The 12276-nt window shown below is 42.4% G+C and overlaps 1 protein-coding gene across 2 annotated transcripts in view; it reads right to left on the reverse strand.

The window, feature by feature from the left end:
* The window catches only part of Cacna2d3 (calcium voltage-gated channel auxiliary subunit alpha2delta 3), an 810117-nt gene that overhangs the window by 132402 nt on the left and 665439 nt on the right, over window positions 1-12276 (reverse strand). For both annotated transcript variants that reach the window (XM_021181598.1, XM_029469011.1), the window contains 2 exons: window positions 9980-10101; window positions 7939-8019 (listed from right to left, as the gene is read on the reverse strand). In XM_021181598.1, coding sequence (XP_021037257.1) covers window positions 7939-8019; window positions 9980-10101 — 203 coding nt within the window. The remainder of the gene's footprint in view (window positions 1-7938; window positions 8020-9979; window positions 10102-12276) is intronic.

The following is a 12276-nucleotide window of genomic DNA, read 5'->3' on the forward strand; positions in this document are numbered from 1 at the left end:
GGGAGAGGGAGAGGGAGAGGGAGAGGGAGAGGGAGAGAGAAGTTAAGAGCACTTGCTGCTCTGGAAGACAACTGATTTAGCTCCTATTATCCATGCCTCACAACTGTCTGTAACCACAGTTCCAGTGGATCTAATACTGTCTTCTGACCTCTGCTGGTCCAGAGTATGCACATGGTGCACATACACACACACGCAGATATTCATATCCATATAATTTAAAATGATGATAACAATAAATATAACTAAATCATAGTAAGATGCCCTTAGGTAAGATTTCATAGAGAACAACACCTGGGAGGAAGGATGTAGCTTCAAGAAATCTAGCCAAAGCATCACTGAATGCTAAAAACCATTTACATAGGAGAAGAATGGCCTCTATTGGAATGAGAGAGATGGCAGCCTCTTGCTGACTTCTTTTTTTTTTATTATAATTCCTTTTTTATTAGATATTTTCTTTATTTACATTTCAAACATTATCCCCTTTCCTAGTTTTCCCTCCAAAAATCCCCTATCCCCCCCTGCTCCCCAACCCACCCACTCCCATTGCTAGTCTGGCATTCCCCTATACTGGGGCATGGAACCTTCACAGGACCAAGGGCCTCTCCTCCCTCACTTCTAAATATTTAGTTGACACTAACTTTACTATGCAAATCTACCCGGGATTTGAGACACAGGTGGCCTAATTTGTTAACTCATAGCCTGTGGGCCACAGGTACCTGTCACTGCTCTGCTGCAGAGTTCTGACTGGATGATGTGTTGGTCTTCTGGTGAAGTGTTTAAAGTGTCTGTAGCTCTTGGGAGTGGTCCCTTAGAGGGTTAACACAGAGGATCTGGTTTCTCTGGTCTTGGACTATTTTTATTTCTAAAGTGCTAACCCTGAATGTGCTTCTGTACCTTTCAGAGCAGCTGTTCTGATGGGCAGTCCTAACTCTGACATCCTGTCACAGATGTTAAGGACAGCATAATCTCCAAGGGCATCTCTAATCCATTTCCATGAAATTTGCTGTTGTCAGTTCTACTACATAAACTCCACCCCCCCCATACACACATTGAATCCATCTATCTTGCTTTAAAATGCCCCCTCCCCAAAAGCACCTCTTCTGAGCTACTGATTTAGAGCAAAGACATGATATGGACTTCCATTTCTTGGTCTACCTACCTACCTGCCTGTCTATATGCCTTCCCTTAAGAATTTGGTAATTGCCAGGCGGTGGTGGCGCACACCTTTACTCCCAGTACTTGGGAGGCAAAGGCAGGCGGATTTCTGAGTTTTAGGCCAGCCTGGTCTATAGAATGAGTTCCAGGACAGCCAGGACTATACAGAGAAACCCTGTCTCGGAAAAAAAAAAAAAAATCTGGTAATTGGCCTCAAACTGCATCACCATTTAGGTCTCTGAATACCCTCTTCCTGCACAGACTCTTCCCACAGAGCTTTGCATGCTAGGAACATCTCATCATTCAGGATTCCGCTCAAGTCTCTCTTTCTCTGGCTACCCCATAGTTAAGAGGCCTCACCCTCACCACTACATGAGTGGTTTTCTTCTCTTTGACACGGACAACCACATTTTATCTCTTTGTCTGGATCTGTTTCTAAAGAGTACTTTCCTTCCTTCCCTCTTTCCCTCCTTCTTTCCTCCCTGCCTTCCCTGATCCCTCCCTCCCTCCCTCCCTCCCTCCCTCTATCCCTCCATCCATTCTTCCTTTTCTTGCCTCCTTCCCATCCCTGCAATACTTAGTGGTTCTCTATCTCCAGCACTAAGGGAAGCTCTTTGTTGGCATCAGTAGTCTTAGTGGGTAGAAAAGGGACCAAGTGGAAGGATTCTACCTTGAGCATATGCCCTCAGCCTTTGAGCTCATTGCTATGCCAACTAGCATTTGCCCAGTTCATTCTTCATTGTCTTTTCAAGCACTTGCTTACAAGTGCATCTTTAGTACTAGGCACCATCAGGAATGAAATGTGTACCTATTAAGAGGTTTAATGATGCTGCTCATTTTAAGTCACCATTTCTATCTCACAACTACTGGCATTTTGAACCAGAACATTCTTTGTTCTGTGTCAGAGGGCAACTTGTGCTTACCCATCACCTAATAAATACCAGCAATACCGTCTAACCAGTGGAAACAAGCTCTCTCTCTCGCTCTCTCGCTCTCGCTCTCTCTCGCTCTCTCTCGCTCTCTCTCTCACACACAGAGAGAGAGAGAGAGAGAGAGAGAGAGAGAGAGAGAGAGAGAAAGAAACACACAGGCATGCATTCACATGCATACACCCACACACTCACACACATAAACACATACATACACACACAGAGATATACACACAGGCACACACACTCATGTCTGTATGGTAGATGTATGTGCATACGCATGCATGCACTCACATGTACACACTCACATTCTCTCAAACACACACTTACACACATACTCATAAACATACATGCACACATGCACACACACATTCACATACACATACATGTCGGGGCTGGAGGTCAAATTTGGATATCATTTCTTAGCACTGTCCACCTTGCTCCTTTGAGACAAGGTCTCCTATCAGTCAAATCTAGCACCCTAGGGTTTCCCCTGTCCCTGCTTTCTCAGGATCTGGGATTACTTGTGCACGCTAACCACATCTGGCTTTTTTATACAGGTTCTAGAGATCAAACTCACTTCCTCACCCGTTACTATTTCCCTACTTCCAGTATGCATGCCATTTTTTAATGATAAAAGAACTTCCTTTGCTGGGATTTCACAAGAGGTTTATCCGTGACAAGCCTGACCCTGAATTCCTAGGATGCTAGTTAACTCACAGTGAGATTCCACCAAAGACATGAGGTCAAGTTGGCTGTTAGCTTGTAAGGGTTTGGAGGCATTCACACAACTCTAATGAGGGCCCATATTACACACTACACTTAGTTTAAATAGCACTTACCTGACAATAGCTAATGGTTAATGATGCTAATCAATCACCTTCCTAATTAGCTGTTTAAAATGAAATCTTCCCCTTCATTACACTGCCTTGAATTATGCAAACGAAACCACATAGGCTACATTTTCAAATTTTCCTTGTGAATGGATCTAACATAATCTATGTTCCTTGCTAAAGAGCAAACTGGAGGGTCAGGATCTCCTGCTTTACTAAAATCTCTGTAAACTTTACAGCTTAAATGCAGTGAATTTGAGAGATGTCACACCTCAATAAAAGTATTGTTTAAAAATTGCAATGTAATAAATTAATGCTCTAATGTCTAGGTTTTTCTGATGATCTGATTGGCTACTAGACTAATATTCATATTACAGACTAGCACTACAACTGAAAGTTTTAGTTTCCATATGTCATTAGCTTAAGACAGAAAAAAAATTTTCTATCCTAAAAATATTCACAGCATTTGGGATGATGTTATTACGGTGTGGATTTGAACTTTCCCAATGAAAGTCTCTGAGTTTTAGTTATGTACAGTGACTTTATATCTGGCCAGCTGATGCTATACTCCTGTATAGCAAGTGACTATATATTCTAGGACTATGAAGTCTGTATTCCTAGAATAACTTACTCAGACTACATCTCTCACATATGTACCATGTATCAGCCCCTAAAAGATACCTGGGAGAGCTCTTGCTTATGAGGAATTCCCAAGTATTTAAGAAGTTAAATGGAACACAATTGGGAGCAACTTTAGATTTTGATATGTTAAAATGTACACTTCAGAGCAAGTGCTAGTGGTTCTGATTTAATTGTGTATTATATTAAAAATTCAGAAGTCTGGACTGAAGAGGGTGTTCATCAGGTAAGCTTATTTATTGCCTTGCAAGTGCGAGGCCTAGGTTTCAATTCTCCAGGACCTCTGTAGAAGCTACATGGGAATATAACAGGTACAGGGATTCCCTGGAAGGAGCTGATTAGCTAGCTAGCCAAAACACCAAGTCCAGGCTCAACAAAAGAGCCTACCTTTAGATACTGTAGAGATTGATCAAAGAAGGTAACTGACACCAACTTCAGGCCTCCACACAAGCACACACCCCACCCACCCCAGCATATAAACATGCAAAAACCCTTTCTCCAGAAATCTGAATGAGAGCCAAGGTTATATAGTTTGTATTTGTCAGGGTCTAGCCGGTGAGTAGGAAAGCAGGACAAATAATTCAAGGAGAAGTCCCTTTCGCCATATGTTGGGCCCTCTCCAAACCTCCCTGCCTGTTTTACCCTCTCAGGTCATTTCACACTATATGGAAGAGACTACCTCAGAGAAAGGCTGGCCTTCCCTATTGAGGGGCCAGTGGAGAATGACCACTATGGTCTAGATAATTTATGGATTCCAAGTTGGCAAATAAGTAAGGTAGGGAGAAGCATGTTTCTATGAACTCAATTCAACTTACAACATTTCACTCAGGTGTGTCTACTACAATCTAAATCCTCAGCTGGCCACAGTTTGGGTTGCAGAAAGGAAAAGCACACAATCTTTGATCTCTAGAACCTTCTAGGCAATCACTCAGCTCTTTAATTCCCTAGCCCTATACAGACATGACTTTTAAATGTTTTTATTTGTTATTACTGTGATCCATGTGTGTGTGTGTGTGTGTGTGTGTGTGTGTGTGTGTGTGTGTGTGTTTTCCAGGGGATGGATTATAAGGCTAGATGGTGTGTTCTGTTGAGCCATCTCTTACTCTAGACATAACTGTAAGATTATTGCTAATATATGCATCTGGTGGGAAGGGAAGGGACATCAGAACATAATCAGTCATTGTTTGTTGATAGGTCAAGTGTCTGACAAAAGCAGGAATCCTATTGTATGTGATTGATGAATGAATGAATGAATGAATGAATGAATGAAATTGAAGGTGAAAATGGGTCACTCCTACACATCATGGCATTGTTACATGTCTTCATACCCAGGGAGTTCCTTCTTGTTCTTTTATGTTATCCCCAAATGAAAATAAGGCAAGGAGCTAATAATAATCTCAACTCAGTCTTTTAGGGCTCTACTGACCCGTGACCGTGAACTGAGTGGCAAATTCAAGCTGACCTTACATACCAAGGCTTGTATTTCTAATCACAACAGAGAAATGGATTAGTGTCTTGATGCACACAAGATTTTCCAAGGCTCTAGAGTCTAGAGAGACTGGGTAGACCCTGCCATGTCTTCTATTGCCCTGGGAAAGCAATTAAGTAAGCGAGGCACACTGCTGGCAGCTGTACAGTTGGCAGAGGTCTCAGGAGGCGGCTGCGAAGCACTGGGAAGCACTGTCAGAGGCCCAGAAGATGGATGGGGCCTGCTTACACACTGAGACTGATGCCTAAGTGGAATCTTGCCCGCTCCAACTGGCCTTTCTTCAAAGGTGTCATTGACAGATGAGTATCAAAATGTTTTTGTTTTAAAAAGAAAACAAGAAAAAGAAAGAAGAAAACCTCTTTCTACCCCCAAATGAGTACATTACAGCTAATAAACATGAAGATATCAGGTCAGGGTGGGCAAGGGGCAGCCTTTCAAGAGGGTCTTTGGGAGCTATTTGCAAAGTGATACACCTTTTCTTTCTGATAAGTTTCAACTGCACACAAGGACTTCATTGAGACCCCAAATTCCTGCCAGTCGGCCGTGTCCCATCTGCTGTCGGAGGCTTGCTAATGGGGAAGAAGCCTGCTCACAAGTTCATCTTCATCTGCCAAGACAAGACTGCCTCTCTGCCTCTCCAACTAAAAGGCTCCCTGAATTTCATAGTGGTAAGCACTAGATGAGTAATTTGAGGAAAATACAGAGTGGAAGGCTATGGAGCCTCCTCCCTGGTGACTGGCATGAGGGTTGAGACTGTCCATGGAAGCCAGGGATGTGCTGAAAGGGACTGTTCTGCTTTGGGAGACAGAAAGGTCCCCCTGAGGTCACTACCATCATGGGGCTGTATCCACAGCAGTCTGCAAGATCAAAACCAATGGAGGCTGTTTTATTTCATGTCTCCCAAACATAGAAGGGAAAAGAAGGTCAGCAGCCACCAACTTTAAAAGGTCCAAACTAAACACAGTTCCCCAGATGGCCCTGCTTCTTGGCTTTGCTCTGTCATTATCTGCTGAACATGAGGACCAGTTCATACACACTTAGAGACAACAAATAGGACATGCCTTTCTTATCCCCTCAAGGTGAGCCAAACTGTGACCTGCCTGTGGTCTCTGGCCAGCTATGTAACTCAATAATAGACCAGCAAACCATTTGCCAAATGCACACTCCCTATTAGCTTAGATACACAGCTTCCAGACAAGGTCATATTCACTTATAAAATAGCAGGCATTTACTCTCATTTGAACATGCCTTTTATACATGGACAGAGGTAGCTGGAATAGGTGACTTCAGAAAAGGCCAGGAATGCCCTTTATAATCACTGAATAAGAGACCCACAGAAAGGGTTTTAAAGACAAATTTTGAACCAGAGAGACTACCTTGGTCTGACCATGTCATTGACAGCTGTTGACTCTGACCCCAGCCCCCGGGAGATAATGTGCCTCTAGAATTAGCTGGCTGTAACAGCCCAGAGGTAAGCAAGTCTGACCTCCTTTAGGCAAAAATAAATCTTGCTGAGTTAAGTGATCCTGTCTCCTACTTTCCTCAAGGAGCATGAGGCATTAGGTGACAGCATTTGAAGACAGGAGCCATGAATCCTCAGAGCCCGTATCTGTTGGCTGATTAATTGTAGGTCCTCCTAGTTCAAGATAAGCTGCAGGTCAAATACATAAGGCTGTCTTTCTTGTCATATCCAATAGCCCAAGGATAACCAGAGTGGCTATCCTCAGATTGTTCAGTCCTAGCTAATATAATTATGATGCACAGGCTCTGTCAGAAATAAAGTGGAGGAAAAAGCATGGTTCCCAGCCAAAGAGCAAACACTTCAGTCAGGCCCGCCCCTCTGCTCCTTCTGGCCCCCCTTTCCACAAATTATCACAGCGTTGCAGAGACACAGGCACGAATGTTCAAAGTCACTCTGAAGTATAACTTCATGAGGCAGCCTGCCCAAAAACAAATGACTCCCTTTGGTAAGCACAGTCCAGATCAGGAGAGTGCTTGGCACATACCATCCATCCATCAACCAATGGATCCAGAAATAATGTATTAGGAATGGACTATGCTCCAGGCACGCTCTTAAGCCTTTCTAGGAGAGCTATGGCAGATTCCAGCCCCTCAGTACAAATGCCACTAACAAAAGCTTTCAGCCAGACATAGGTCATTACTGTGACTCGGATGGGATGAGAACAGTAGAGAGGCCAGAGCAAAGTTGTCCTTGACAACCCACGACTTAACTGTAGAATATTTTAGCTTTCCCTTGCTCCCAAACCTGGCACTTGGACATGCATCCTGGTCTCTGAAGAAAGTGCCACATTTCAGCATGTGTGTGCTAATACAGCCTGTGTGTGCTAATATATAAAAAAAATGCCTATATTTTCATTGCATGCCAATCATCACCTTCCTGAATGCATAAAAATGAGCAACTTAGAGGTTCCTGTAATCAAGCATTTACCTGATGTCAGGAAATTCTCACTACATTTCCTATCTCCCTTGGGCTCAGAGTCAACAGGAACTCTGGGAAGGCTTTCTGCTTTTACATGAAATTCCTGGAGCCTGTGGAACAGTGGTTCTCACCTTCCTACTGCTGTGACCCTTTAATACATTTTATGTTGTAGTGACCCCCAACTTAAAATTATTCCACTGCTATTTCATAACTGTTATTTTGCTACTGTTATGAAAAGTAATGTAATGCTATTCCCCTGTGAAATGGTCATTTAACCCCCAAACAGGTCTCCACCCACAGATAGAGAACCCCTGCTCTAGAACCTTAGTGGGAAGGAGATTGCATAGAGCTGTTGCAGTTTTTCTTCATTTGAAACCTACCTTTGGAGAGTGAATGTGCTAGACAAACAGAAGCCCTGCAAATTTTAGATCTTCAACCAAAATCATTGTTTACCTGCCACCACGGGAGATTTCCGCTCATCCAGGAGCTGGATGGAGGTACTTGCTGTCACCACATTGCTTTTGTTGACTGTTCCTGTAGAAAGAAAACTCACCATAGGAAAAATTGAAGCATTTTGAGGTCCAGGATATAGAACAATCTTCCAAGCCCATGACCATCCATCTGTAAATTTTTCTGAGACTCTAAGTTCAGAGTCCAGAATGCTCTAGAATATGGACACTCTACCATTAATTCTGGAAGCAACATGATAACTTGATGCTACCTGCTCTGGGGAGGGTCCAGTTCTTCATATTGAAACCATTGGCTACCTAAAGACAGTAGGCTTTGTAATCGTGGATACCCCCTGACATGTTTATCAATGTCTGTGGTCTGACTTGTGTTACCTCTGTAAATACGGTTGCCTGAAACCTAATTTTGAAATTATTGCTAACTGCTATATCCTAGATTTGATATATAGCTACTAACCAGTCTATAAACTTCAAAATTTAAGGACAATTTTTCTAAGCAAAACACTCTAAATAGGGAGATAACTGCAATGGATATCCAAACTCTATTAATGTGGTAACAATATAGTGCATGTATTGGCTTCCTATTAGTAAAAACAGTTCCCATATCTGCTAACTACAAATTATGAGCACAAATGATGAATGTTCATCTGGTGCCAGCCTCAGAGAATGAAACTCGATGAATGAGAGTTGAATTCAATCCATTGAACTGAGAACCAGGCAAGGCAAATCAAACTGGAATAAACTCATGACCAAGGCAATTTAGAATTTTCTCTTAGATCGAGTCTAAACCATGTTGTGTCTGGGGGGTCAACCCAAGGGACTTCACCACAGGGGCAGGTACCTGGTTGTGTTGTAGATTTTCTTGATTCTAAAAGAAAACTAGGTGAAAAGTAGCCAGGAAATCTATGATTGTATATTATTTATAATTTTACCATAAATAAAGTCAGCCTCTTTCACTATACAATCAGATTAAATGATCAGTAAAAACCAATACAAAGACAGTTTTAATTAAATCAGAATTGTTTTTTTTCCCTCAAGCATAAGTAGTCTAGACAAACACAGAGGATTACAAAGTAACTTGGCAAAGGAGACCATCATACCTATGCGAGCATACATGCAATGCAGTTTAGGGAAAACATAGTCTGCCACAGTGCCAGTTCCCTTATTGTAGACTCGATGGCTCCTAGGAGACTCAGGGCCAGCAAGCTAAGTATCATTTTCTGCTTTATAGGGCCATGATAAATGAAGATAAAAATGAGATTAAAATGGTATCATTCATAGGTTGTCTATAGAATCAAATTGTTCATTGTGTCCTGGTTGACATGTCAAACAAGAAAATCAGATGCAGAGAAGTGTGAAGGAAGGACTATGGGGTCTAAGAAGCACATATGAGAAGCTACCCATGGGTAGGTATCCATGCTCAGAGTCATGAGAATGTGTTCAACATCCTCAGACTAGGAAAGAGCCTCCTAGCTGTGCTACCACAAATCCCACTCCTTATGAAAGTCTCAATGCTGAAGTTCCACCTCTGTTCAAGTCTCTCCATTAATGAAGGACTCTTGAATGTGCTATACACCCCATGAGGCTTGTGTGCTTGAATGCTAGGTCCCCAGGTGAGAGTACTGTTTGAGAAGTTTGTGGAACCTTGAGGAGGTGAAACTTTGCTGGAGGATGTGGATCACTTGGCGGGATGGGGTTGAGGTTGATGGTCTGGCCCTACCTAACCAAGGATGCCTAAACCTCCTTTTACATGGGGCTTGAAACCAAATCGACTGAGAAGTTTGTACTCAAATACCGTAAGGATGCAAAATACCAACCCTGTTTCCGAAAATGCCCTTTGTGCCATTTGGCTGAAACAAGCCTCCACTGTATTAGGGTTTGTCATGGAAGTAGAACAAGTCACTGGCTCAGACATAGCTTAATATATTCTGCACTGACTGAAGGCTGACCATGGCTCCCTCCAGGATTTGCACAAATTCCCACAATGACCAGGCCAGCAGAGTGAAACTGCAAGTGCCCTGCCCCACCTGTGCTGAAGGGGATGGAGTAGACAAAGCTTCCTGGGATCTGCTCGGCAGCTCTTCTGTACCAGAGAGGGAAATGATCGGCATTAAAAATGTTCTCTTTGTCTCCAGCCTTCAGAAAGTCCCTGAAAATGAATGAGAAGAGCGTACTGTACCACCTGTGGTGCACAGTAGATAAACAAGAGCCTCTGTCAGGAGAGACGAGGGTTGAGTTTAAAAGTTCAATTTGCCCTCTTCAGCCCTGTAGAGACCCAAGTCAACATTACGCAGCCCACTTTACTCAAAAGTACCTGTGGGTTCTGGGAGTCAGACTGAGAGACTAAAATGAATGTGCTCTATGGTACGAAAACTACTGAGAGAGCTGTAAGGGCGGTAAAGTTGTCTCCCTGTCAGGACCTTCAGGTTCTTTTTGCCTAAGTTCCTTATCTCTAGGTACCCAGGATGGTTCCTGGGCCCTCTGTGGGCCCCTCTCCTTTCATGGCCTTCCTGGCCTTCCCCTTGCCCATGGCATGTCTTTCTAAGGAGAGCACCCCATCTATTTTTGTTCTCTTCCCTACAGCATCCTCTCAAACTCAAAATCATTCTTATTACCGAGATTTTAATTTAGTAGATAACTACCTCATAGAACTTATGGAGTACAATATAATTTTTATCTGTGCATATATTATAGAAGAGTCAAATTGTAACTGTCATATCCATCACTTCTCCAACTTAGCAGTGTGGGGGGGTGTTAGGGGGAGTGAGTATGTGTGTATTGATTCTGCTGTTTAAGATGATTCTAAATGTATCACAAAATATACTTCAGAAATCATCTTCCACATGAATCTAGTCACCTAACACACATAAAAGCTCTTGTTCTACTAAAGTCTCTGTGGTATTTGGTCACATAGCCTTCTTTTTTTATGGGTCTAATTTATATATTGTCCCATCTCTTTCCCCAAGCCTTTGTGGACAGCATTTTGCTCAGCTTTGTGCATCTTCTCCAAAGAAAATGTTTAAATACATAGTCCTCATGGTGGCCAGTTGTCAACTCAATGCATAGAGGCAATTCCTGGGCACACCTGTGTGTGAGCATCTAGATCAGACGTTCTCAACCTGTGGGTCATGCATGACTCATTTGAGAGTTGAATGACCTTTTCACAGGGGTCACCTAGGACCATCGGAGAATGGGTATTTATATTATGATTGATAACAGTAGAAAAATTACAGTTACAAAGTAGCAGCAAAAAATACTTGTATGTTTGGGGGTCATTCCAACATGAGAAACTGTAATAAGGGGTATCAGCATTAGGAATGTTGAGAACCACTGGAAAGACTAAAGTTGCCCTCAGAGAACGTCCATGAGGAACTGTTTTGACTATGTTACTTGATGTGTGAATATCCATCTTAATTGTAGGCAGAACCGCTGACTGGATGGTTTGTATAGAATACTAGACTAATTAAAGTGGAGAAGGGAAGCTTACAACGTGTGCTTTCTGTGGTATCAGACACAGATAGTCAACTATGGTTGAGAAACATTTCCTAGACACTTGCAGAAAAAAATTAACGAGTGTATTTTAAATTGCGTGGCACTTGATGCAAATCCTTGGATGTTCCTTCCATCTCACCAAGGACATGAGCATCCTGATGTCTAACATACCCATGCTGCATGTTAGTCCTTTGATCTTCATCCCATGAGACTGAAAATGTCAAGTCGCCTGCACAGGAAGCCACTGTATGAGTTTATTGAAGTTGAGCATCTGCGGCAGCTGCTGTGGGTCATCGCGTTGCCATGGGTTTGGCAATCACAGGCGCAGGTGTGACTATATCTGTTACAAGGATTTGATCTCACAATAACCAAAGGCAACTATAACTCCCACTTTCCAGATGATCAAAAACGAGGCCTGGAAGTAAAATGTCCCAGGCAATCTGACATTCTCAGTGTGGGTCTACAGCCTCTAAGATCCACCCTAGTAACCAGTATATCAATAAGTAACTATGTTTTACTATTGTTATTTGCTTGTTTGCTTCTTTGTGTGTGGGAAAAAATATTTATTCTTCGATGATTTCATACACCTAATTTTTTTCATATCTTTTCCTGTCCCCCAACTTCTTCCAGATCCTAACCGGTTATTCCTTATCCACAAAAGCTCATGCTATTCCTCTGTCTTTTTTTTTTTTTTTTAAATCTGCCATTCCACTTTATTTTTTTTATTTATTTATTTTTATTTTTTTTATTATTGGGTATTTATTTCATTTACATTTTCAATGCTATCCCAAAAGTCCCCCACACCCTCCCCCACCCACTCCCCCACCCACCC

This window comes from Mus caroli, chromosome 14, assembly GCF_900094665.2.
Source record: "Mus caroli chromosome 14, CAROLI_EIJ_v1.1, whole genome shotgun sequence".
NCBI lineage: Eukaryota > Metazoa > Chordata > Mammalia > Rodentia > Muridae > Mus > Mus caroli.